The sequence below is a fragment of the Cydia splendana genome, chromosome 19 (assembly GCF_910591565.1).
Source record: "Cydia splendana chromosome 19, ilCydSple1.2, whole genome shotgun sequence".
In the NCBI taxonomy this organism is placed as follows: Eukaryota; Metazoa; Arthropoda; class Insecta; order Lepidoptera; family Tortricidae; genus Cydia; species Cydia splendana.
In genome coordinates this window covers 4,326,447-4,350,138 of record NC_085978.1, presented here as the reverse complement: position 1 = coordinate 4,350,138, position 23,692 = coordinate 4,326,447, and the positions used below count along the sequence as shown (strand labels likewise).

The window sequence follows — 23,692 nt, the reverse complement described above, 5'->3', positions numbered from 1 at the left end:
TTGCGGCCTTCGAAGTGTAACATATTATTGCAGGTGACTGTACTGTTGGAAGCGTAGGTTAGTACAGTTTCAGATAGTACCAGCTTTTTTCAGCGAAAACCGATAACATTTCATTGAACTCATAACTTAACTACATGCTCAATTTGACATAAGAAGCTTTTGTATTCTTGTGATAATAATCTTTGTATGGAATAAGTTTTTTTAGCTGTCTCTGAAATTCATAAACAAAAAGGCATAGAGTAGCAGTACATATTCATAATTTAATACCTACATATAAATGTAGATAAAGAATATTAACAAACATTTTTATTTTAAAGATAGAATCGGAAGGCAAGCCGGTGACGAACCAGGAAAATTCCGGGCGCTGCTGGCTTTTCGCTGCCCTGAACGTCATGCGGCTGCCGTTCTGCAAGAAATACGCCATCGACGACTTCGAGTTCTCGCAGAGGTAACTTGTTTTAGGGGAGGTTATCAGAAGGCAAGCGGGTGACGAACCAGGAGAACTTGGGGCGCTGTTGGATCTTCGCGGCCCTGAATGTCATGCGGCTGCCGTTCTGCAAGAAATACGCCATCGACGACTTCGAGTTCTCGCAGAGGTAAGGGAACCTCTCGCAGAGGTAAGAACCTCTCGCAGAGGTAAGAACCTCTCGCAGAGGTAGGCGAACCTGTTGCAGAGACAAGAAATTAGTCTTTAGGGGGGTTATCATTATCAGAATATAAGTTGCTGTATCAGAAGTGTGTCACTTCACATTTAAGGGCGTTACCACACCCATCGATCCATGTCGACGTCGATCGATCGATCTGTCTTGGTAGAAACTATCCCATCGATCGATTCGTGTGGTAACCTGGTAACACCCTAAGACAATCACAGCAAACAGCAACAATCGGACGCCTTATGTTAAAAAAAAAATACATTTATGTCGAGTGGGGTATCGATCACTCTTGATTTTTAATGATTATTTAGGATCCATAACGATTTATTAGTTAGCAACCATTCTCATTTTAATTTTCGTGGTTTATTTGTTATGCTGTCGCGTTGTTGGTGGTTTATGTTTGTGGTTGATATGTAATTTACCGCAACATATGTCGCCTGTGGTAACTGTTATTATAATATTCCATTGTTTCCTGCATATATCAGTTGTCCTAGTTAAATTTATTGCCTATTGTACAAGCGAGATATGGATGCATACCGCGTCCAGTTACCATCGGATATATATAGGAGCGGTCGAGGTGCTCAGAAATATCTGATCACGCATTCTAACGTCTTGATGATAGAGGCGTGTTCAGATATTTGTGAGCGCCTTGGCCGCTCCCATATATCTGATGGTGATTAGTACATATGTAATGTCTGAGCACACCAGGTGTTCTCAAGGAATAAACGTCTCTTGTTCCCAAATACCAACTTTCATGCATTCCAAAAAGGTTTACGATGTCGCACCGCGCTCAATAGGCGTGGTGTTTAAAAGGGTTAACCTTTAAACTTTATTCCCTAGTGTAGGCAATATTAAAATTGTCAATTCCCTTCGTTCGAAAAAGCGAGTTATTTCGTAGTCGACATCTAGCGTCAAGTAGCGGATCAGTACTGCTAGTTAACAATAGATGTCATGACGAACGAAAACTCTAATGCTCAACAATTTTCAGCTAATATTATAACCAGATTAACCGGAACTCTATTTTCAACTCCTTCTGCTTTTAATATTAGTTGTAAATTGTTTTAGCAGTACTTTTTTTCGTTAGATTAATTTTAAAATTCCACTACTTGACGTTAGATGTAGACTACGAAATAACTCGCGTTTTGGTAAGAAAACTGATGTAAGGAGTTACCACTCTTTCTTTTTACTTATATTTCTCTATGCTTTATATCAAGTCAATGGCGGCGAAAAAGTCAATAGTTTTGTCTATACGTAAACATTTTTTTTCTTGTTCCAGCTACTTGTTCTTTTGGGACAAGATCGAACGGTCCCACTACTGGCTGAACAATATTGTCGCCACCGCGAAGCAGGGCGAGGAGTTGGACGGCCGGCTCGTCAACTTCTTATTAAAGGTAACTTCATTTCAAAAGTTATTTTTTGTCATAAAAATCATTTATTTACATACAAGATCCTATATATAATGGTACTACTAAACGAAGTTAATTTATTTTATAAAGTCGTCTAAAAACTGATATCCTGTAAGATTTAAGAATTGGGTCAAAATTCTTGTCGTTTTTTTTGTTTCTGACCACTCTGTCACGCTTCTATTTTAGTCTTTATCCAATGAATAAGAAAATTTGAGTGTTATTGTGTGTTTTTCTAGCTGTAGATTATAATTCTCTTGAGAAAATTAAATATTTCCCCCCATACAAAAAGCTCCACTCCGTCACATTTTTTGGGGACGAAAAACAAGACAACAACAAGAATTTTAACCCAATTTCGATCTAAATTTAGGCTCTCGCCGCGACCGGAAATGATGATGATGATTTAAAAACTAACTCCATACCAATATTCACATACATACATTGGTTCAGGGGTTACTTAACACAGTTACTTTCGCATTCATATTATTAGTTGTATTTTTGTATTTATTGGAGTGATTTTAAGAAGACGTATGTTCACCTAATAAAAATATTCTGTAACAAAATAGATTCACCTAGAAGAAAATAAGTGTGTTTCTTCTCGCGGCTGTTTAAATATGACACGGTAAATAAATGCATTAGGTATTATTAAGTAATTCAAGTATCATATAAATTCATATAGCACGTTCAAATACTTCAATTACAACGTAACAGTATACACATGTTTCAGATAACACTGATAACAGATATGCTTCACTTTATTTGATGAGCATTAGGTTACTAATTTTCATTTTGTATTTCTTCTACTAATTGATTTTTTTTTATCAGATGTTCACTTATGCAAAAAGTTGTTTTTAGAAATGTTGTGAGTGCACGTATTACAATGTAGTGCATAATTATTTTCCATCGTGTTTTCACGGAAACATACGAACGTGTCTTGCTATTTCAGTCAGTCTCGGTACAAAAAGTACTGAGGTTGACTGAAGTAGCATTACAAATACGAACGTTTCCGAGAAAATGCGCTGGAAACAATTATGCACTTTATTGTACAGTCAACAACAGAGCTATGAATACAGGCAAAGTGTCAAAAATATGTATACAGTACTTTATTGCCTGTACATTAAGGTCGTGTATACATATTTTTGGCACTTTGCCTGTATTCATAGCTCTGTTGTTGACTGTACGAAAAGAAAGGTATATTGGTTACATCAGATAAAATAAATATGATACATCATTACATTAGTACTGTTACTTTCAATTTTAAATCATTTTGAACGGCAACAGAGTTGGATGTATTGTGTTGTTCGATTTTGGAACAAACCGTTAAGGCTCAATATGTATTTGTTCTCTAGAATCACTGAAACAACCATTTATTTGTTCAACAGGACCCAATAAACGACGGCGGGCAATGGGACATGATCGTGAACCTCGTCAACAAATATGGCGTCATGCCTAAGAAGTGCTTCCCCGAATCATTCAGCTCGAGAAAGAGCTTACATATGAACGCGCTCATCAAGACTAAGGTTCGTGGAGACAGGATGACCGAGGCGATAAACATTTCATAAATTGTACTTAAGAAATCGGAAGGGTTGCGAAAGGTCGCGTGTCCTATAGATTAACCACCTTATTAGGGTTCCGTACCCAAAGGGTAAAACGGGACCCTATTACTAAGACTTCGCTGTCCGTCCGTCCGTCCGTCCGTCCGTCCGTCTGTCACCAGGCTGTATCTCACGAACCGTGATAGCTAGACAGTTGAAATTTTCACAGATGATGTATTTCTGTTGCCGCTATAACGACAAATACTAAAAACAGAATAAAATAAAGATTTAAATGGGGCTCCCATACAACAAACGTGATTTTTGACCAAAGTTAAGCAACGTCGGGAGTGGTCAGTACTTGGATGGGTGACCGTTTTTTTTTTTTTGCTTTTTTTTTTGTTTTTTTTTTTTTTTCATTATGGTACGGAACCCTTCGTGCGCGAGTCCGACTCGCACTTGCCCGGTTTTTTCAGAAACGCGCTACAAACCTCAATTAGCTAATAATCGTTTGGCTTTATATATCGCCTTGACTTATGTATTTGTAAGCAAGGGATAAAACATAATTTAACTAAATCAAGTCCGTAAAGTTTTATGAATAAGGGGGTAAGGCTTCAGACACTGGTTCCAACAAATGATACTAGATACAGGAGCGACTACGCATATCACAAAGAAGACAGTAGTTTTGAGACAAAATTATGGCGCATTTTGTAAATTTATAAGTTAGAATTTTACACAGGTGAAGCGCGCCTCCAACGCCGTATCTTAACAACTGTAAACTTTTATATCTTTATAATATACAGGGTGGAAAGGCACGACGATCCTTCCCGGAAGTATTAGGTCGTTTAAGTGATACAGAGACTATTGGTAATGGTAAGAATCGTTAATTGAGTAAAAAATAAAAATTGCAAAAATACTACTTTTTAACTGTGGTGATAACCCTATAGCATGTGCACATGACGGCTAGATTAAGGATCTCCGTCGGGAAAGCTCGGGACTTTACACTTTTTTCCGATCGTTGACAGTATCGCAATGATGTATGAATGACGCATAAATGTCAAATAAATCAAATGCATGCAAAAATATTACAAACAATTTTATTACTTTCTTAGATAATTACTTTTTTCCAATATTTAATACTATCTTCTTTTCACATACGGTGTTCAAATGTACCTCCGTGTATTACAACGCCGCCGCAGCCCGTACCCGAGTATGTCGATGCACATGCGATATAGTGTATGCTCTTCGTCATTTATCCTCCGCAGAAAGCACCAATTAGCCTTTGTCTCATTTCGTCCGCAGTTTCACATTCCGTTTGGTTTGGTACACCATATCTTTTACACAGCCCCACAAATTTAAATAGCCACGAGCATCTAACATTTTTATTTGAAGAATATGACATTCAATAAGTATAGTTCAATGAAAATTTAATGAAGTAGCCCTTGGATTTTGCTCGAAATACCGCAGCACTCGCTCTTCAAGTCTTGGTGCAATGTGAACTACACCTCCTCCCCGTTGGTCGTTTTGGCCCGTTCGTGGTACTATGGGCTCATTATTTGCCACGCGATCAATGGCCCGTAAAATTGACATACGGCTAGTTGGGTGTGGTGGAGGATATCTTTGTCTGTAGCGTCGTAACGTCTCGGCGGCATTATAATTACACTCCCCGTATAACATAAGCAAATTTAGGTAATCGCGGGCTCCCAAGGGCATTTTGGAACTAGGTTTTATCGCGTAATTTGCAATTTGTGGCACATTTAATTTCAAACATCAGACGGTCTGTCTACAAGTCTGTCTATTTCCTACCACGCAAGAAGGTTTGTTAGTTAGGTATTTAAGAAGTATTTATTCTTGATTTATTCTTAGTATTTAATTTTTGCAAGTTCATTTGGTGCAACTAACACAACCTACTTGTTATTTTTAATTATTTTAGATAGTTTCCAATTATTCGAAAATAATTTTGTGAAACGTGTTAAGAAACTAAAACCTTTTTATCAGTCAAGGAAACCAGAGATATTTATAAGACGATTGCGTACTTTTGAGTGGTTGTCAATGTCACCATTTGAACTGTCGTTGTAAACAATGTTGTGGTTAGTATTATTAATATTAAGGAATAACATAACTATTTCATTCAAGTATTGAACAAGTGGAACCACTAAGAAAGCGAAAATCCTGCAATGATTCTTACCGTGCTGTAAGCAGACCTAAAAATGGTTAGATGGCAACAAATTAGCATAATTTCCTGTCGAATACTGATTGTTTACAAGTAAGTTCATTGACCCTGTCACCTGTTAGGGTTAGAACAAAGTAGTTTTTTGCGTGGATGTTTAAAAGGTCATAATTTAGAAACGGTTGCCCATATTAACATAGTTTCTATGGAGAAAATATAGAGCTTAGGCTAAACTATCTCCCATTTCCGGAAAGGATCGTCGTGCCTTTCCACCCTGTATAGGTACTAAATCGAGTTAATTTAACGTAGCTACTGGTAAAAAGTTAACACTAGTCCGATTGTATTTTGGATTTAAATTTGTTTTGACAATGTTTATTTTGACAAATCAAAATTGTATTTTTCTTAATAATAAATTTCATTTGTAGGCGGTCAAAGGATTTTTAATTCAATTAACTTATAATTTCCAGTAACATATATGGGTCCATGAATAGAATACAGTTTTATTATACATAGTCTATAAAGTTGATAATTTCCGTTCCAGCTTCGCGAGTTTGCAAAGGAGCTACGCGACTTAGTGGCCAAGAAGGTGTCTGATGATGACATCCAAGCAGCCATCAACCGACAGATTGGTGTCATCTACCATATCGTTGCCACTTGCCTGGGTACGTTCACATATCATATTTCAATATTTCGTATTACGCTGCGTCTTACGTAAGCGAACAACTCGCGAACGCGACGCGGCGCGGCGCGGCGGGCCCAAGGCGTTCGCGTTCGCAACGAGATCGCCCGTTAGCGTTATAGTACGCTGCGTTATACGTAAAGGAATACTAAAGACTCGCCAAAGAGAATTTGAAATAGAGGAATATTGTAAAAGTACATTATGTAGTCAGTACATTTACTGCCATCTTTCGACACAAATGATTAACACTTTTAGAACGCCATATGACTTTGATCCTTATTTTATCACTGATATGTGTTAAATTTGGTAAATGTCAAAAAGTATCGCCATCTACTCGAGAGTAGGCGAAAGGTATGGCGCCATCACTCGAAAAGATGGCACCATACCTTTGGCCTATCATCGAGTAGATGGCGATACTAGGTAAATTGGTTGTTTGATATTTCCGATTTAGCTAGAACCTCAGAATAAATAATAGTACTAGGTACAGAAGATTCACTCTCTAACAAAACGCGTCTGTTACGATTAGGACAGATATGACCGCTAGGTGGCGACAGCGCCACGCGCGGCTTATGGCTAGCCACCAAAATTGGTGTGGGACGGATGTACTTGTAGCTACCTTGCCTTACCTTGTAGCTACCCTTGGAGTGAGCCGCGCCTGCTAGAACCCTAAATGGCATAACAATCACGGAGCATGACTGTACATAAGGTAACTTTTTGTCGACAGGAACTCCCCCGGCGAAGTTCACCTTCGACTTCTACAATAAGGAGAAGGCGTACAACACGTTCGGCAGCCTCGCCCCCAAGGAGTTCTACGACAAACACGTCAGGCCGCTGTTCGATGTCGACGATAAGGTATAACGATGAATGACTACAGTAAATATACTCCCCCGGAGAAGTTCACCTTCGACTTCTACAATAAGGAGAAGGCGTACAACACGTTCGGCAGCCTCGCCCCCAAGGAGTTCTACGACAAACACGTCAGGCCGCTGTTCGATGTCGACGATAAGGTATAACGATGAATGACTACAGTAAATATACTCCCCCGGAGAAGTTCACCTTCGACTTCTACAATAAGGAGAAGGCGTACAACACGTTCGGCAGCCTCGCCCCCAAGGAGTTCTACGACAAACACGTCAGGCCGCTGTTCGATGTCGACGATAAGGTATAACGATGAATGACTACAGTAAATATACTCCCCCGGAGAAGTTCACCTTCGACTTCTACAATAAGGAGAAGGCGTACAACACGTTCGGCAGCGTCGCCCCCAAGGAGTTCTACGACAAACACGTCAGGCCGCTGTTCGATGTCGACGATAAGGTATAACGATGAATGACTACAGTAAATATACTCCCCCGGAGAAGTTCACCTTCGACTTCTACAATAAGTAGAAGGCGTACAACACGTTCGGCAGCCTCGCCCCCAAGGAGTTCTACGACAAACACGTCAGGCCGCTGTTCGATGTCGACGATAAGGTATAATGATGAATGACTACAGTAAATAGACTCCCCCGGCGAAGTTCACCTTCGACTTCTACAATAAGGAGAAGGCGTACAACACGTTCGGCAGCCTCGCCCCCAAGGAGTTCTACGACAAACACGTCAGGCCGCTGTTCGATGTCGACGATAAGGTATAATCATGACTACAATAAATAGACTCCCCCGGAGAAGTTCACCTTCGACTACTACAATAAGGAGAAGGCGTACAACACGTTCGGCAGCCTCGCCCCCAAGAAGTTCTACGACAAACACGTCAGGCCGCTGTTCGATGTCGACGATAAGGTATAACGATGAATGACTACAGTAAATAGACTCCCCCGGCGAAGTTCACCTTCGACTTCTACAATAAGTAGAAGGCGTACAACACGTTCGGCAGCCTCGCCCCCAAGGAGTTCTACGACAAACACGTCAGGCCGCTGTTCGATGTCGACGATAAGGTATAATCATGACTACAATAAATAGACTCCCCCGGAGAAGTTCACCTTCGACTACTACAATAAGGAGAAGGCGTACAACACGTTCGGCAGCCTCGCCCCCAAGAAGTTCTACGACAAACACGTCAGGCCGCTGTTCGATGTCGACGATAAGGTATAACGATGAATGACTACAGTAAATAGACTCCCCCGGCGAAGTTCACCTTCGACTTCTACAATAAGGAGAAGGCGTACAACACGTTCGGCAGCCTCGCCCCCAAGGAGTTCTACGACAAACACGTCAGGCCGCTGTTCGATGTCGACGATAAGGTATAATGATGAATGACTACCTACAGTATATAGACAAATTAATTTTTCACATCACCTATTCGGAAAAGGGCTTTTTCTTCCCCGCTAGGAGGGATCAAAATAGCACTTTTCTTCCCTGCTAGGAGGGATCAAAGTTGTACTTTTCTGTTCTAGCTTGCTTAAAAATAAGTCGTAGTCATGGAGAGTCGCGAAGTCTACAGCTCACAGAGCCACTAAATAGTAAATAGAATAGGGAGTATTACTGCAATGTTCTGCAGCCAGAGTGCAGCACTTTGTTTAGTAATCCATAGAGTAACTTATACATACTAGGTCTGAAACAGTTTTTTGACAAGTTTTCACTATAACGTTGATGCATCAAGGCGGTTTGTTTACAGGTGGCCTACCGCGAAACGCGAAAATCGAAATTTCTTTATCTGCCTCTCTATCGATCGAATAAGCAAGAGTGATAGAGAGGCAGAAACCGAATTATTTTTTCCTATTTAGAAGTTGAAAAACATTTTTTTTTTGAAACAGGTCTTGTATTTTTTATTATTCCCATATATTTTTTACCTTTCCAATTTATTGCGATAAATTGCTCATTTCCTATCTATTTAACTAGATGTAGTTATACAATTCAACATGTGTCAACAACCCTATTGATGTTATACAGGTGTGTCTGGTGAGCGACCCTCGAGCCAGCAACCCGTTCGGGAGGTTATTCACCCTGCAGTGCCTCGGCAACGTGGTCGGCGGCCGCCAGACCGCCTACAACAACCAGCCCATCGAGACACTCATACAGTGAGTATAGCCGTTTGTCTTTCCGTATATAGTGAGAGTTAAACGAACTCGCACTTGACCGGCTTTTTTTAATTTCCAGAGTGGTGAAGGACAGCATAGCGGGCGGCGAGGCAGTGTGGTTCGGCTGCGAGGTCAGTAAACGCTTTGAGCGGAAGAACGGACTCGAAGACTTAGACGCGTGAGTACTTATTGTTGGTAGTAATGAATAGCACCTATTGTAAGACACTATGTCTGCGCCAATCAATACTTTGCGGGCCAAGTGGTTAATGCCATTATCAAAGAGAATTTGAAATAGAGAGATACTGTCATGGTAAATTATGTAGCTACAGAACATTTACTGCCATCTTTCGACAGAGGATAAAACTTTTAGAACGCCATTTACTTTGATCATTATTCTTTCACTGATATGTGTTAGCTTGTTAAATATTAATGCCATATACTTACTCGAGCGTAGGCTGAAGGTTATGGCGCCATCGCTCGAAAAGATTGCACCATAATTACCTTTAGCCTACAGTGAGTAGATGACGTTAATATTAATATTTAAGGGGCTCCCCGACGCCAATGACCTTCGTTCTGAATCCCTTAGTTTTTTGTAGCTTATCATAGTTATCATATTAACAGCAACGGCTTTAAGCAATATAGTATCCCATATTTACTTCAAAGTCTTCGAGATATTTGGCATCAAAGTTGCACAATTTTAGGCTAAAAAACTGGTTTTCTGGCCATAACTTTTGTGTTAATTAGTTTAAAATTAAAACCCTAGACACATTTTTCGAGACGTCAAAGACGAACCCAAATATGTAGATTTACAGATCCTTAGCAAACTAGATACGAAAAAAGTGTTTTTTTAGACAATGATTAAAAAAATCATAAAAAAATAGGTATTCATTTCTTTCAAAATCCGGTAGACCAAAACGGAGATAAAAGATTGAAGAACCGATAACCGTTTGTCTTATAATTCTATCTGTAGTGCAAAAAAAGGAGATACGATTCAAAATTTGTAAAAAATCGATGAAAACCTCGGTAACAAGTTAACACATATCAGTGAAAGAATAAGGATCAAACTCAAATGGCGTTCTAACAGCGTTAAGTATATTTACAGTGGCTACATAAGTTACTTTGACAATCCGCCTCTATACACTATATTCTCTTTACCATTATTATAATTGCCAACGTAAATCTGTCTGTCTGTTACCTCTTCACGCTTTAACCGCAGAACTAATTAAGATGGTTTGAGTCTCGGGGAAGGACGGTTAGTTTTTATTCCGGAAATCACCCCAAGGGGATGAAAATGGAGTAGAATTTAGAATGGAAGTGTTAAGTTATGAGATAAATTGTCCTCTTATTTGGAAAATGAGCCAGAGGACTATATATTTATTATTAGCTTTAGTAAACTAACATGTAAGGTGCTCGACGCGGTCCCAGTACATGTCATCTTGAAACTTAGGTCATTGTCAATAGAGGTGACAGCAGGGTGTCATCTATTGGGCATTAGCATGTCGAACACTAGTACCACCACCTTAGATCAAGTTAAAATTAACAATAAATGTACCATCATGTTTTCTTTATTGAATAAATGAATTGAATTAAACAGACAAAGTTGCTCGGTTTTCCTAGGATAGCGGTGCCGTCATATAGCGGCCGTCTCCATACAAAATTATACGGCTAAATGTGGATGGTGTAGTATTTTGTATGGAGACGCCCGCTATTTTACGACACCGCTATCTTAGGAAAACAGAGCTTAAGTGACTGCATAATTGATTACAAGTTGATTATTATTGTAGGCATGATTACAAGCTGGTGTTCAACACGGAGGTGCAAATCGGGCTGCAGAAGGCGGACCGACTCCATTATGGGGACTCGTGCATGACGCATGCTATGGTCTTCACCGCTGTTGGAACTGATGTGAGTATTGTCCTAATGTTATATTTTTTAAATAAAGAAATAAATCAAAACCAAAATATTACTTTGCTAATCCGTGAAAACATAACGTGCTAGTCAATCAGTGCTAACCCGTTATACTTACTTGCGTATTTTTTACATGCAATTAATGTTCCCACCCTCCCACCGCAAAAATAAATACACAAATAAATATAACAAGCCACCACCAAAAGAACAATACTCGACACGTGTTTCAACTCTCTACGAGGCATCCTCATTTTTTTGTTCTTGGCTTGTGATGTGGATATGTACTTGTTTGTGTAACTAATTTGTAATTATATTTGATCTTTGTATATTTAATTTTTATAAGTGAGAACCTGTAATTGGCTCTGTAAATATATTGTAGATTTTATAAATGTTTATACCCGTTGGTTTTCCATGTATGTAATAAAAATAAATAAATTAAAAAAAAATTCTCTATCTTAATATGTATAAATTTTTTAACATCATTTGTTTTTGAGATACCGCTATTGGGTTTATGAGAGCAGTAACGTATTTCCATTCTCGTGATTACAGGGGCCCATTTCTCGAACGATATTAGTCTAATATTATTAGTGTGTTGTCATGACAACCCATACGATTTGACAGTTCGTTAACTAATAATATTAGTCTAATATCGTTCGAGAAATGGGCCCCAGAACTGAAATTCAAATTCGATGTATCTGTACTAGTGTTTTTCCAAACAAAATTTCCATAGTTACGGTTTAAACTATCTCAGGGTCCAACCGCGATTTATTAGGCTATATTTTGACGCACAACGAACTCTTAGAAGTACGATTATTAGTGATGATTAATTATGATGAAAACCGAAGGAAGGTACATAGCTATAGGAATTTAAATGGTGTTTATTTCATTGTTTACAGGAAAATGGCAAGCCGACCAAGTTCCGGGTGGAAAACTCGTACAGCGACAAGGAGTACGATAAGGGATACCTCCTGCTCACCGAACCTTGGTTCAGAGAATTCGTTTTCGAGGTAAAATTAATACAGTCTCAATTTCAAAACATAACTCGTAGATAAATATGTTACACGTGTTATAGTTTAGGGGTCGTCCAGAAATCATAATGATTGTTTAGGGGGAGGGGGGCAGGGTAAGAAAAATATGACGAATGATCACGATGGGGGAGGGGGGTTCAGGGAAGATATCACGAGTAATTTTTTTTCAAAGCGCGAAAGCCAAAAACAAAGTTTTCAATTCTTTATTGATAAAAATAGAATTTTACATGTCAGGTAAATACAATGCTTAATGCTAAGTCTAATATTACTCAGAAATTTAATCAGATTAAGAGCGCTCTTACAAGAAAAGTCGAAATAATGCAAAATTGATGATACTAGTCGACGAAATTCAGGAGTTTGCGCTCATTATTAGAAACAATGAGTGCTTGTTCCAGTAAAAGCGTCTTCTTATCTTTATAAATATCGTTGTAAATATTAGAAAAAGGACTTAATAAATTAGTAATGATTTTTTTTCTGATGGTCGTTTCCGAAAAACCCCGTGAAGCACTGAATGGCGAGCTCTTATTTGGAAATGTTGAGAATTTTACTCTGCTAAACCTGGCTATTTTGTATTACTAATACCCTGTACTTTAGGCATATCAAACTATATTTTTCCTACATACCTTTGAGAAAGAGAAAATCAAAGTAAAACGAACTCGATTTTCTCTCCGAAACAAGTGTCAATTCCTACGAAAATCTACTTAATATCGAAGTCATTTTCATACTCAAGCAATCTGCAACGTTTGCTTATACTGTTGGTATACATTAGTGTTTATGAAATTCTACTATAATTTTTTGGCAATTTTTTGAAAACTACTCTATATTACCGATGACGCGCGCTGCGCCAGCTCAGTGCCGCGGCAGAGCTTGTAGAGGCAGGACGTGTGTCGGTCGGCTCCGCACATTTTCAACGGCGACGACGAGGTTTTTTATCATTGTGTGCGGCGGGCGCCGTGTAAAACGCTATACTGTGTGCGTGTAAACCGCAACGAGAGACTTTGATCCTAGCACTGTTTTTATAGTATTATAATTTATAATGGTACAGTTTAATAAACTACCGGACAGGATTAAAAATATTTGAAACGACCTGACATTCTATATGTATTTATTTGACTCAAGATAGTACTCAGGGTCTGATGATGGAGCCGGAAGGTGGTCACCGGTACCAATCAACCATGCAACTAAACCACTTCGTGTTTGGGCTCGTTTGATTCGGCTCAACAAGATCTTTGACTTAAGATAGTACTCAGGGTCTGATGATGGAGCCGGAAGGTGGTCACCAGTACCAATCAACAATGCAACTAAACCACTTCGTGTTTAGGCTCGTTTTATTCGTCTCAACAAGATCTTTGACTTAAGATAGTACTCAGGGTCTGATGATGGAGCCGGAAGGTGGTCACCGGTACCAATCAACCATGCAACTAAACCACTTCGTGTTTAGGCTCGTTTGATTCATCTCAACAAGATCTTTGACACAAGATAGTACTCAGGGTCTGATGATGGAGCCGGAAGGTGGTCACCGGTACCAATCAACCATGCAACTAAACCACTTCGTGTTTGGGCTCGTTTGATTCGGCTCAACAAGATCTTTGACTTAAGATAGTACTCAGGGTCTGATGATGGAGCCGGAAGGTGGTCACCAGTACCAATCAACAATGCAAGTAAACCACTTCGTGTTTAGGCTCGTTTTATTCGTCTCAACAAGATCTTTGACTTAAGATAGTACTCAGGGTCTGATGATGGAGCCGGAAGGTGGTCACCGGTACCAATCAACCATGCAACTAAACCACTTCGTGTTTGGGCTCGTTTGATTCGTCTCAACAAGATCTTTGGCACAAGATAATACTCAGGGTCTGATGATGGAGCCGGAAGGTAGTCACCGGTACCAATCAACCATGCAACTAAACCACTTCGTGTTTAGGCTCGTTTGATTCGTCTCAACAAGATCTTTGACACAAGATAGTACTCAGGGTCTGATGATGGAGCCGGCAGGTGGTCACCGGTACCAATCAACCATGCCACTAAACCACTTCGTGTTTAGGCTCGTTTTATTCGTTTCTATAAGATCTTTGACACAAGATAGTACTCAGGGTCTGATGTTGGAGCCGGAAGGTGGTCACCGGTACCAATCAACCATGCAACTAAACCACTTCGTGTTTAGGCTCGTTTGATTCATCTCAACAAGACCTTGGACACAAGATAGTACTCAGGATCTGATGATGGAGCTGGAAGGTGGCCACGGATACCAGTCTACCATGTAACTGAGCCACTTCGTGTTTGGGCTCGTTTGATTTGTCGCAACAAGATCTTTGACCCAAGGTAGTACTGAGGGTCTGATGATGGATCCGGAAGGTGGTGACCGGTACCAATCAACCATGCAACTAAACCACTTCGTGTTTGGCTTCGTTCGATTCGTCGCAACAAGATCTTTGACACAAGTTAGTACTCAGGGTCTGATGATGGAGCTGGACTGTGGCCACGGGTACCAGTCTACCATGTAACTGAACCACTTCGTGTTTGGGCTCGTTTGATTTGTCGCAACAAGATCTTTGACACAAGGTAGTACTGAGGGTCTGATGATGGATCCGGAAGGTGGTCACCGGTACCAATCAACCATGCAACTAAACCACTTCGTGTTTGGCTTCGTTCGATTCGTCGCAACAAGATCTTTGACACAAGTTAGTACTCAGGGTCTGATGATGGAGCTGGACTGTGGCCACGGGTACCAGTCTACCATGTAACTGAACCACTTCGTGTTTGGGCTCGTTTGATTCGTCGCAATAAGATGTTTGACATAAGATACTACTCAGGGTCTGATGATGGAGCTGATGATGATAGACAGGTACCCGTCGCCACCTTCGCGCTCCATCGTCAGACCCTGAGTACTACCTTGTGTCAAAGATCTTGTTGAGATGAATAAAACGTGCCTAAACACGAAGTGGTTTAGTTGAATGGTTGATTGGTACCGGTGACCACCTTCCGGCTCCAACATCAGACCCTGAGTACTATCTTGTGTCAAAGATCTTGTTTAAACGAATAAAACGAGCCTAAACACGAAGTGGTTTAGTTGCATGGTTGATTGGTACCGGTGACCACCTTCCAGCTCCATCATCAGACTCTGAGTATCACCTAGTGTCAAAGATCTTGTTGAGACGAATCAAACGATCCTAAACACGATGTGGTTTAGTTGCATGGTTGATTGGTAATGGTACCTTCCAGCTCCATTATCAGACCCTGAGTACTGTCTTGTGTCAAAGATCTTGTTGAGACGAATCAAACGAGCCCAAACACGAAGTTGTTTAGTTACATGATAGACTGGTACCCGTGGCCACCTTCCAGCTCCATCATCAGACCCTGTGTATCTTCAGTGTCAAAGATCTTGTTGAGACGAATCAAACGAGCCTAATCATGTTACTACATGGTTGATTGGTATCCGTGACCACCTTAATCATCATCAGATCCTCAGTACCAGTTCGTTTTTAAACCCTCGTTGATACAAACTTTACAACCTATAGGTACCAAATGCAATGACGAAACATGTAAATAAGCGAGTAGGTACCTATAATTTCTTTCGAATATTACTCGATGGCGATTACCTTCATAAGTACGAGTATGGGGCTATTCATAAATTACGTCGTTTCAAATGGGAGGAGTGGGGGGGGGGGGGGTCTGAAGCTTGATTTTTGGATGATTTGAGGGGTGGGGGGGGGGGGGTCAAAAATCGTCAAAAATAGATGACGTAATTTATGAACAGCCCCTATGTACATTTGCACTGCATTTAGTATTTTCGTACTTACCAAATAACAGTTTTAGAACTTTAAAAGTTAAGTACAGTTAGTGTTGTTATGGTTGATTTCAATATGCTTCGCGAAGGATCAAGAATGTTTAATCCATCATTGTAGTGCGAGTGTGGTAGAAGGGATCGGCATACTGAGCTCGCACGGCCTGCCGCAGCGCGTAAAATACCTAAACTCGCTCAACGCCGAAATGTAATAGCGCTCTTAAAAATCTGGTCTATTTTATATGCGTATTTGCTCAATAAAAACATTCATCGCACCAACTTTACTATGCCTGTTTTTGAGAGATAGCATCTTGAATATATACGCAAAAATAGGCCAAATATGATCATTTGTTTTTGTACAGGTGGTGGTAGACAAGAAGTACGTGCCAGCGGAAGTGTTGGAGGTGTTCAAGCAGACGCCGCAAGTCCTGCCGGCCTGGGACCCCATGGGCACCCTGGCGTGCCCCCTGTGCTCTGAGGAATAACCATAACGGCCGTGTGGCAACAATGGTGTACCTGTTGCGGGCGGTTTTTCGTTTACATGATACTATAGCACAATCCACTGTATACATTAGAGATGCCACGAATATTCGGCAACTATTCGGTATTCGGCACTTTGCCGAATATTTGGTTTGCCCCCGAATGTTGCCTTTGACTTTCATTAAAATTAAAGCTGCGTTTTCATTTAGTGTTCTGGGTGCCTCGCCAAGGCGACAATTGCTAGCGCTACGACAAAGAAGCGCTTTGTCTCTCTATCACTCTTCCATATTAGTGCGACAGTGACAGTTGCGTTTCGTTCAGTTTGGAAACACTTGCTTACTTAACGCAATACCAACTGGCGACAGAGATCATAATACCATCTCCTTTACCCTTGTTAAGACCAACCAAGAGTGAAAGCGATGGCATTGTGACCTGACTCGCCACTTAGTTTTGCGGCAAGTATAATAGTGATTGGGAAGAGCAAACATTTGCTCAACATAAAATATTTGCTCAGAACACTAAGTGGCCGTATTAGCTGCTAAAAACCCCAGTAACAGCCGTATTTGAACTCTACATCAAGTAATGATAGGGTATAAAATCGAATGAAACTTTTGGACCACGAAGTATACGTATTATATTCCGTGCAATAGCTTAAATCATCTTATGTTGTGTTCATTATAAATAAGTCTGTATGATGGAGCAGACCACATTGCCCATAATAGTTAAATATTTTCGTTACACCAGGCGGCTTAGCACGGTCGCGTTTTTATCCCTTGTCACCATGCCTGTCATGTTCTAACAAGTATGTAAGTGCGAAAGGGACGCGCATAGTGATAGTCGATAAAAATGGAAACGTGCTGAGCCCGCAGGATAATGTGTTCATATCATGTTTTCACGAATCATGATAGTATGGTATTATGATCCTACAGCAATAGTTAAGTATAGTCTGTCGATTTGTAACTGGCCCCGAGCCGATAATCCTTTGTCTATTGTTAAGTAAAACCGCACGTGCCTCTCTCTACCTCTAAAAAAGGGTCGTGTAATTCTCTACGGTTAGTGAATGCTGGCGAGTCGAACCAGTCTAAAATGTGTCATCCAGATGCGTAACAAAGGCGCGTTATCGGAGAGCGCACCTACACTGGATTTTTGAACATTTGACTAGCCCGCGCTAAGGTGCCAATTGTTAATTAAGACCCTTTTTTGCAGGTAATTAGCACGTGCAGTTTTACTTAACAATAGACAAAGGATTAGCAGTTCGGGGCCAGTTACAAATCGACAGACTATACTAATCTATGCCATTTCCTTGTTTTACAGACCGGATCTTGTATAATGAATGTGAGACCCACAGATGATCAATATTGGATGATACCACATAATTCAGATAATTTAGGTGGCTCAAGTTAAGGCTGCTTGCGACTGATTTTCTATTACTTAAGCTACTTAAGTAAGAATTCATACTTATTAACTAGATTTAGTACCACTTTTAGTACCAAATTAAGCTACTACTAGAAAACTTACCAACCGTCTGTTATATACTGTCTGAATTAAGTGGTAGGCATTATTTTGTTCAAGTTGATCGTCTATTATGGTCCTTGCGGTGCCGTGAATTTTTACTTTTATACAGCAGTGTTTGTAATGACGAGTTGTTACCATAATAAAGATATTAGTATAATTGTTTTTTTATTAATTATCAACCCATTGAGTGCCAATAAAAATGCCTAAATAGGTACCACACCATAGCAGAACACCTATAGTGTTCTAGCATATCTAGACTGTTTAAGAAACATTTATTCACGAGATTAAAATGATTCGATTGATAAACTAATCGGATTACGGTTTTTTTTCCGCATTTTCTTTCAGAAATCGTCGTTTCAGTCGTTTCGTCTGTCATATTGTCGTTTTACCTCTAAGAAGCATTTTCGCTACATACCGGGAAATCCATGTTACCGGTTACGACCGTAGCTCAGCGGTGAATGTGTTAAAAATTAAATGAACGCATTTTTATAATTATGAATCACTTTTATTTACAGCACCAATATAAATAACAGGGGAACGTAGGTACAAATGATTATTTCGAATATCACTATTGAACAAGTTATCAATATTATCTTCGCCAAAGAGAATTTAGAGGAATATTGACAAAGTAAATTATGTAGTCAGTATGCGTGATGGCGCCATACCTTTGGCCTCGAGTAGATGGCGATACTTTTTTAACATTTAACAAATTTAACACATATCTGTGAAAAAATAAGGATCAAAGTCAAATGGCGTTCTAAACATGTTAATCATTTGTGTCGAAAGATGGCAGTAAATGTACTGAATATATAATTTACTTTGACAATATGTATTCCTCTATTTGAAATTCTCTTTTCACTTTGTCTTTTGTCTCTGTCTTTGTCTTCGCCATATGACTAGATTTTCTTTTTCCTTCAATATTCAAGTGATCATCGTTTATAGAACAATACCCTAATGCACTCACGCACGCGCACATAAAGTTCAGAATACCATGTTTATTTTTAGATATTTCACGTAAACCAAAGTGATATTCTTATGTTAAGAAGGCAGGTCTAAAACGTATTAAGGTAGGTACTGTGACTGCAAAAATATTTATGTCGAAATAGGGGTAGATTAATTGGGATCCTATGACAAAAGCTATTTAGGTTTTAGAGAAATTACAGCTTTCGGCCACTTGTATAGATACACTCACGGATTTTAATTATTGAGCCATTTAGAGTTTACATTGGACAGCCCATACCATTAGTATTGTTGGTATAGACCACCAAATTAGCTTGAACAATATGTATATATGCAAAGACATATGTAACTTCGTATAAGACGAATAAAGTCTAAGGAAAAAACGTGCCTCGGAATTCAAGTAAAAGTCATTCTCGAATAGATGGCGCACACACCTTTAGCCTATCCTCAGCTAGATGGCGTGACGACACCGTTTCATATTTAACAATTTTAACACATAGATATCAGTGAATGAACATGGATCAAAATGATATAAAAATAATAAAATCATTTATCCATATATATACATTTTTTGATAACTCTATACGTTTTCATTTTGAGTTTTAGTCGTGTGTCGATAGATGGCAGTAAATTTACAGTGACTACAAAATTTACAATGACAGGACCCCTCTATACTATCTATTCTTTTTGATATATGGATCAACAATTAAAGTCTGAGACCGCACGTCCGTTGTTTTCGCCGGAAAAGTATATAAACCAAATCAATAAAGTATATCGCATAGTGCTTTCATAAATAAGTAAACAAAATCATAATTCAATAAGAAAGATTTATTACAACAGACAGTAAACAGTATATTAAATCAAGAGGCGTATAATAGGGGTTACACCTTTCAGGTGCCTAAGGAAATAATACATTATTATTTTCCTTATTATATAACTGGAATTAAAAATGGGGTATTTGTCATATAAATTTGTTTCAGCGAGTAGCAAGGGAACATGGTGATTTTAAATCTAATAAGGTATATTGGGGTTATTTTGAATACCTACAAATATTAGCAATAATTCATCAATCTGATGTATTCGGCATTTCCTGAATACACATTGTATAAATTTAAGTATGTAATATCCCATTTATAATACAGTTATATTTATTCTTTTCAACACTGAGTACTCATGACATGAACTACTTATAAGACTTTCATTATCGTTTTTCGGATTTAGTGTACATAAAACTAAACAAACATGTCCCTGGGTTAACTTTATTAAAATACTCTTACAGGCAGTGATAATAGTCAGTTTTCATTTATGACAATTCAAGTTAAATACGTATTTCAATCAATACACTGCTTTATATCTCAATTGAGTAGCTTAACTTCAAACTCGGGTAAATCCATCTGTCAGATTATGCGATTTTGGTATTAAGAAAAGGTAATAGGGTAGATATTTGCTGAGAGGGTCGAATGGATTTACCCGAGTTTGAAGTTAAGAGCCCATCAACGTGCACACTAGCACCACTGCTAAATATTAATAATAATCGTGATTATTTAAATTTAACGACAGGTATTTAAAAAAGGGGGTCCGCTACGTACTGTATTGTGTATTTAAGTACCTTTTGAATACATCAAACTGGTTTTTATGTTGCTGGATTCGTCGATCTATGAACTCAAAACAAAAACGGCCGTTTTAACTTTGGACGCATAGATTGATGAATCCAGCAACATAAAAACTAGTTTGATGTATTCAAATACACAATACAGTACGTAGCGGACCCCCTTTTTTAAATACCTGTCGTTAAATTTAAATAATCACGATTATTATTAATATTTAGCAGATGATGTATTTCTGTTGCCGCTATAACAACAAATACTAAAAACAGAATAAAATAAAGATTTAAATGGGGCTCCCATACAACAAACGTGATTTTTGACCAAAGTTAAGCAACGTCGGGCGTGGTCAGTACTTGGATGGGTGACCGTTTTTTTTTTTGCATTTTTTTTCAGTTTTTTTTTTCATTATGGTACGGAGGTTTTTTAAATACCTGTCGTTAAATTTAAATAATCACGATTATTTAGCAGTGGCGCTAGTGTACACGTTGATGGTCTCTTAAGCGATACAATTACACAATTTTACCATTACCTCCACTTTTACCAGAACTATTTTTAATCGCCCTTAGATACTTCAATTTCGCCCAAACGCCTTGGCACATACGCACCAACCTCTTATCATGAGTAAGTCTACCAAATGCGTGGATGTTCCTCACAATATGCCTTGACAGTTTGAGTTTGCCTTTCTGAGCATATGAGAGTGCAGAATACAGCTTGCTTCTAGCTGCTAAGGCGTCATCTCCGAGCATTTGGGAGAGTTTATATTGCCGTATTGATATCCTGCCTGCTTCCTCTGCCTGTAAAAAAAATACAACAATTCGCTTTTATGGTACATTTGGCACAATCAAAAAATCAGAATGAAAGCAAGTCCATCTTGCTTAAATTAACAAAGTGTAGCTGATTGGTCAGATCAGAATCAGAGTCCATACAACAAAATTACAATACAATACCAATACTCTTCATACACCTCAATAAAAGAAAACAGAAATACAAGCAGAGTTAAATTCCATTTTTTTTCAAGGATCTGCTCTCTGGAAGTAAATACTTATGAATTTTAAAGTGAACAAAGGGTTGTGGTTTTCTTTTTTTTTATTACTCAAATACATACACAGCATTACAGTTACAGTAAACCCAAGGCACTGCCACTTATAAATTCGCAGTCCTCTTTAGGTGCTTTCAGAGTAGCCATAATTGTTGGATGCAGCTAATTTGATTACTGTAAAATTTTCCTGAAATATCCGAGAGCTTTTCAAACTTTTTAATTTTCTTTATCAATTTTTTTTTTCAACACAAAGGATGTCATAAACATGAACAGGAAAGCAACTTACACAGTCCTCAAAGTAATCTCCAAGAGCTGAGTAGGCACCTCCGAGGGTGGACAGCCAAGAAAATGCATTCTCTATTTCTACCCTGCTCCACACTAGTTTTAGTATCCTTTCATTCCTGGAATTATTGAAAAATTATAAATAAAGCATCAGCTGGCCTTGGCTGGGGGGAGCTGGAGGAGGGCACGCTGGACTGTGAAAAATGGAAATCCCATCCGAGAGCTTTATGTCCCTAATGAGGGATAACAGGATACCATCATCATCATCATCAATTGCCACAGTGAACATGTCAAAGCAGCGGTCGGCAACCTTTTAGCAGCCAAGGGCCACATAGTAGTTTAATGAAGTTGTCGCGTGCCGTGCTTTGTTAATATTTATGACTTTATTAGACATTGTTGTTTGTCAATATTACATACAAAATAGCCAGAGAGGCTCGTGGGCCGCAAGTGGGAGGTTTGCGGGCCGCTTGTTGCCGACCGAAGTGTTAAAGGGTGGTATTTCACCTGTCCAATTTCTTTGTTCAATGTCAGTGCGTCTCACTCTCTCATTTAAGCAAAATGTGTGACACAGTAAACATTGGACAAAAAAATTAGATAGGTGGAATACCTACCCAAAGGACATGATGTGAGATGAAAAGTCCAGAGTAAAGATTGTTTCTCCCTATTTTGCTTACAATTCAAAAGTCATATATCAAATATCAACATTTATTCAGCAAATAGGCCACAAGGGCACTTTTACATGTCAACATTGAATTTACATACAAGCAAAAATAATAACAAGACATTACCAATTTTATAAAATACCATGTATAGAATTTAGAGAATATACCTACAATTCGTGTGTGGGAAGATATTTGATGAAGATTCTACTCAAAATAGTTATTATTGAATAGATTTAGCCAGTGAGTTTTTATAATAGTAGTAATTAAATAATCTTTTCTGGTTTTATTGTTATATATGTATATATAACAATAAAACCAGAAAAGTACGTTAAAATTTATGCAAAATGTACCTTCAAACAGTGCAAAAAAAAGTTTATTCTTACCATGCGTAATCTATAACTTCTGAGTCAGGTGGCTTCAGAATTAATTTTAATAAGGCTGTCCCATTCTCAGGATTCCCACAACGCTCATTCAAATGATTTACCACATTAGTCCTATACACCGCAGAATTCAAACATTCTCTCACAAATGGCTGCAGAAATAATGCATTTGCAACCAATCTTAGTGACTTGGTTTTGCGATCTCCATCACATCGTTCTACGTCGAATTCCCACGCATCCCCGGATTCTACACCAAGATTATCATAATACTTCTTGTCTGGGAATACGAATAATTCCTCAGACATATAACAAATTGTATAATTACTACGAAATAGGCGAATTTTAGTTACTAATGGCATCTTGACCAGGTTATATTTTTGTCTGATAAGGAAATGATATTTAAATGCTGGTGAGTAGAGATACAGCACTATACGTTATTTTTGTTCTGAAACGATGTCTAGTGTATGTAAAAATTAACGATAAGCAAAAATATTCGTTTTTATATCCAATCCATGAATGAAGTTTCGCGCGTGACTGTCAAAAACATTTGACACTTAATTTGACAATGAATGTACGATTGGATACATGCACAACGGA

At 38.8% G+C, this 23,692-nt stretch overlaps 2 protein-coding genes across 2 annotated transcripts; one reads left to right on the top strand and one right to left on the bottom strand.

Annotated features, from left to right (window-relative positions):
• The first annotated feature begins 476 nt into the window (after positions 1 to 476).
• Positions 477 to 18,322, top strand: LOC134799937 (bleomycin hydrolase). Its single transcript, XM_063772375.1, has 10 exons — positions 477 to 596; positions 1,930 to 2,044; positions 3,439 to 3,576; positions 6,300 to 6,420; positions 7,162 to 7,289; positions 9,326 to 9,453; positions 9,533 to 9,631; positions 11,238 to 11,358; positions 12,258 to 12,368; positions 16,533 to 18,322. The coding sequence occupies exons 1-10, from the start codon at positions 541 to 543 to the stop codon at positions 16,653 to 16,655; spliced, it is 1,140 nt and encodes a 379-aa protein (XP_063628445.1). The 5' UTR covers positions 477 to 540; the 3' UTR covers positions 16,656 to 18,322.
• A 2,882-nt stretch (positions 18,323 to 21,204) lies between these two features.
• On the bottom strand, positions 21,205 to 23,618 carry LOC134799906 (uncharacterized protein F58A4.6). The gene is made up of 3 exons (XM_063772343.1): positions 23,099 to 23,618; positions 22,058 to 22,172; positions 21,205 to 21,526 (listed from the first exon to the last, which is right to left on the bottom strand). Exons 1-3 carry the CDS (start codon positions 23,452 to 23,454, stop codon positions 21,242 to 21,244), a joined length of 756 nt encoding a protein of 251 aa, XP_063628413.1. The 5' UTR covers positions 23,455 to 23,618; the 3' UTR covers positions 21,205 to 21,241.
• Between the last annotated feature and the right edge of the window lie 74 nt (positions 23,619 to 23,692).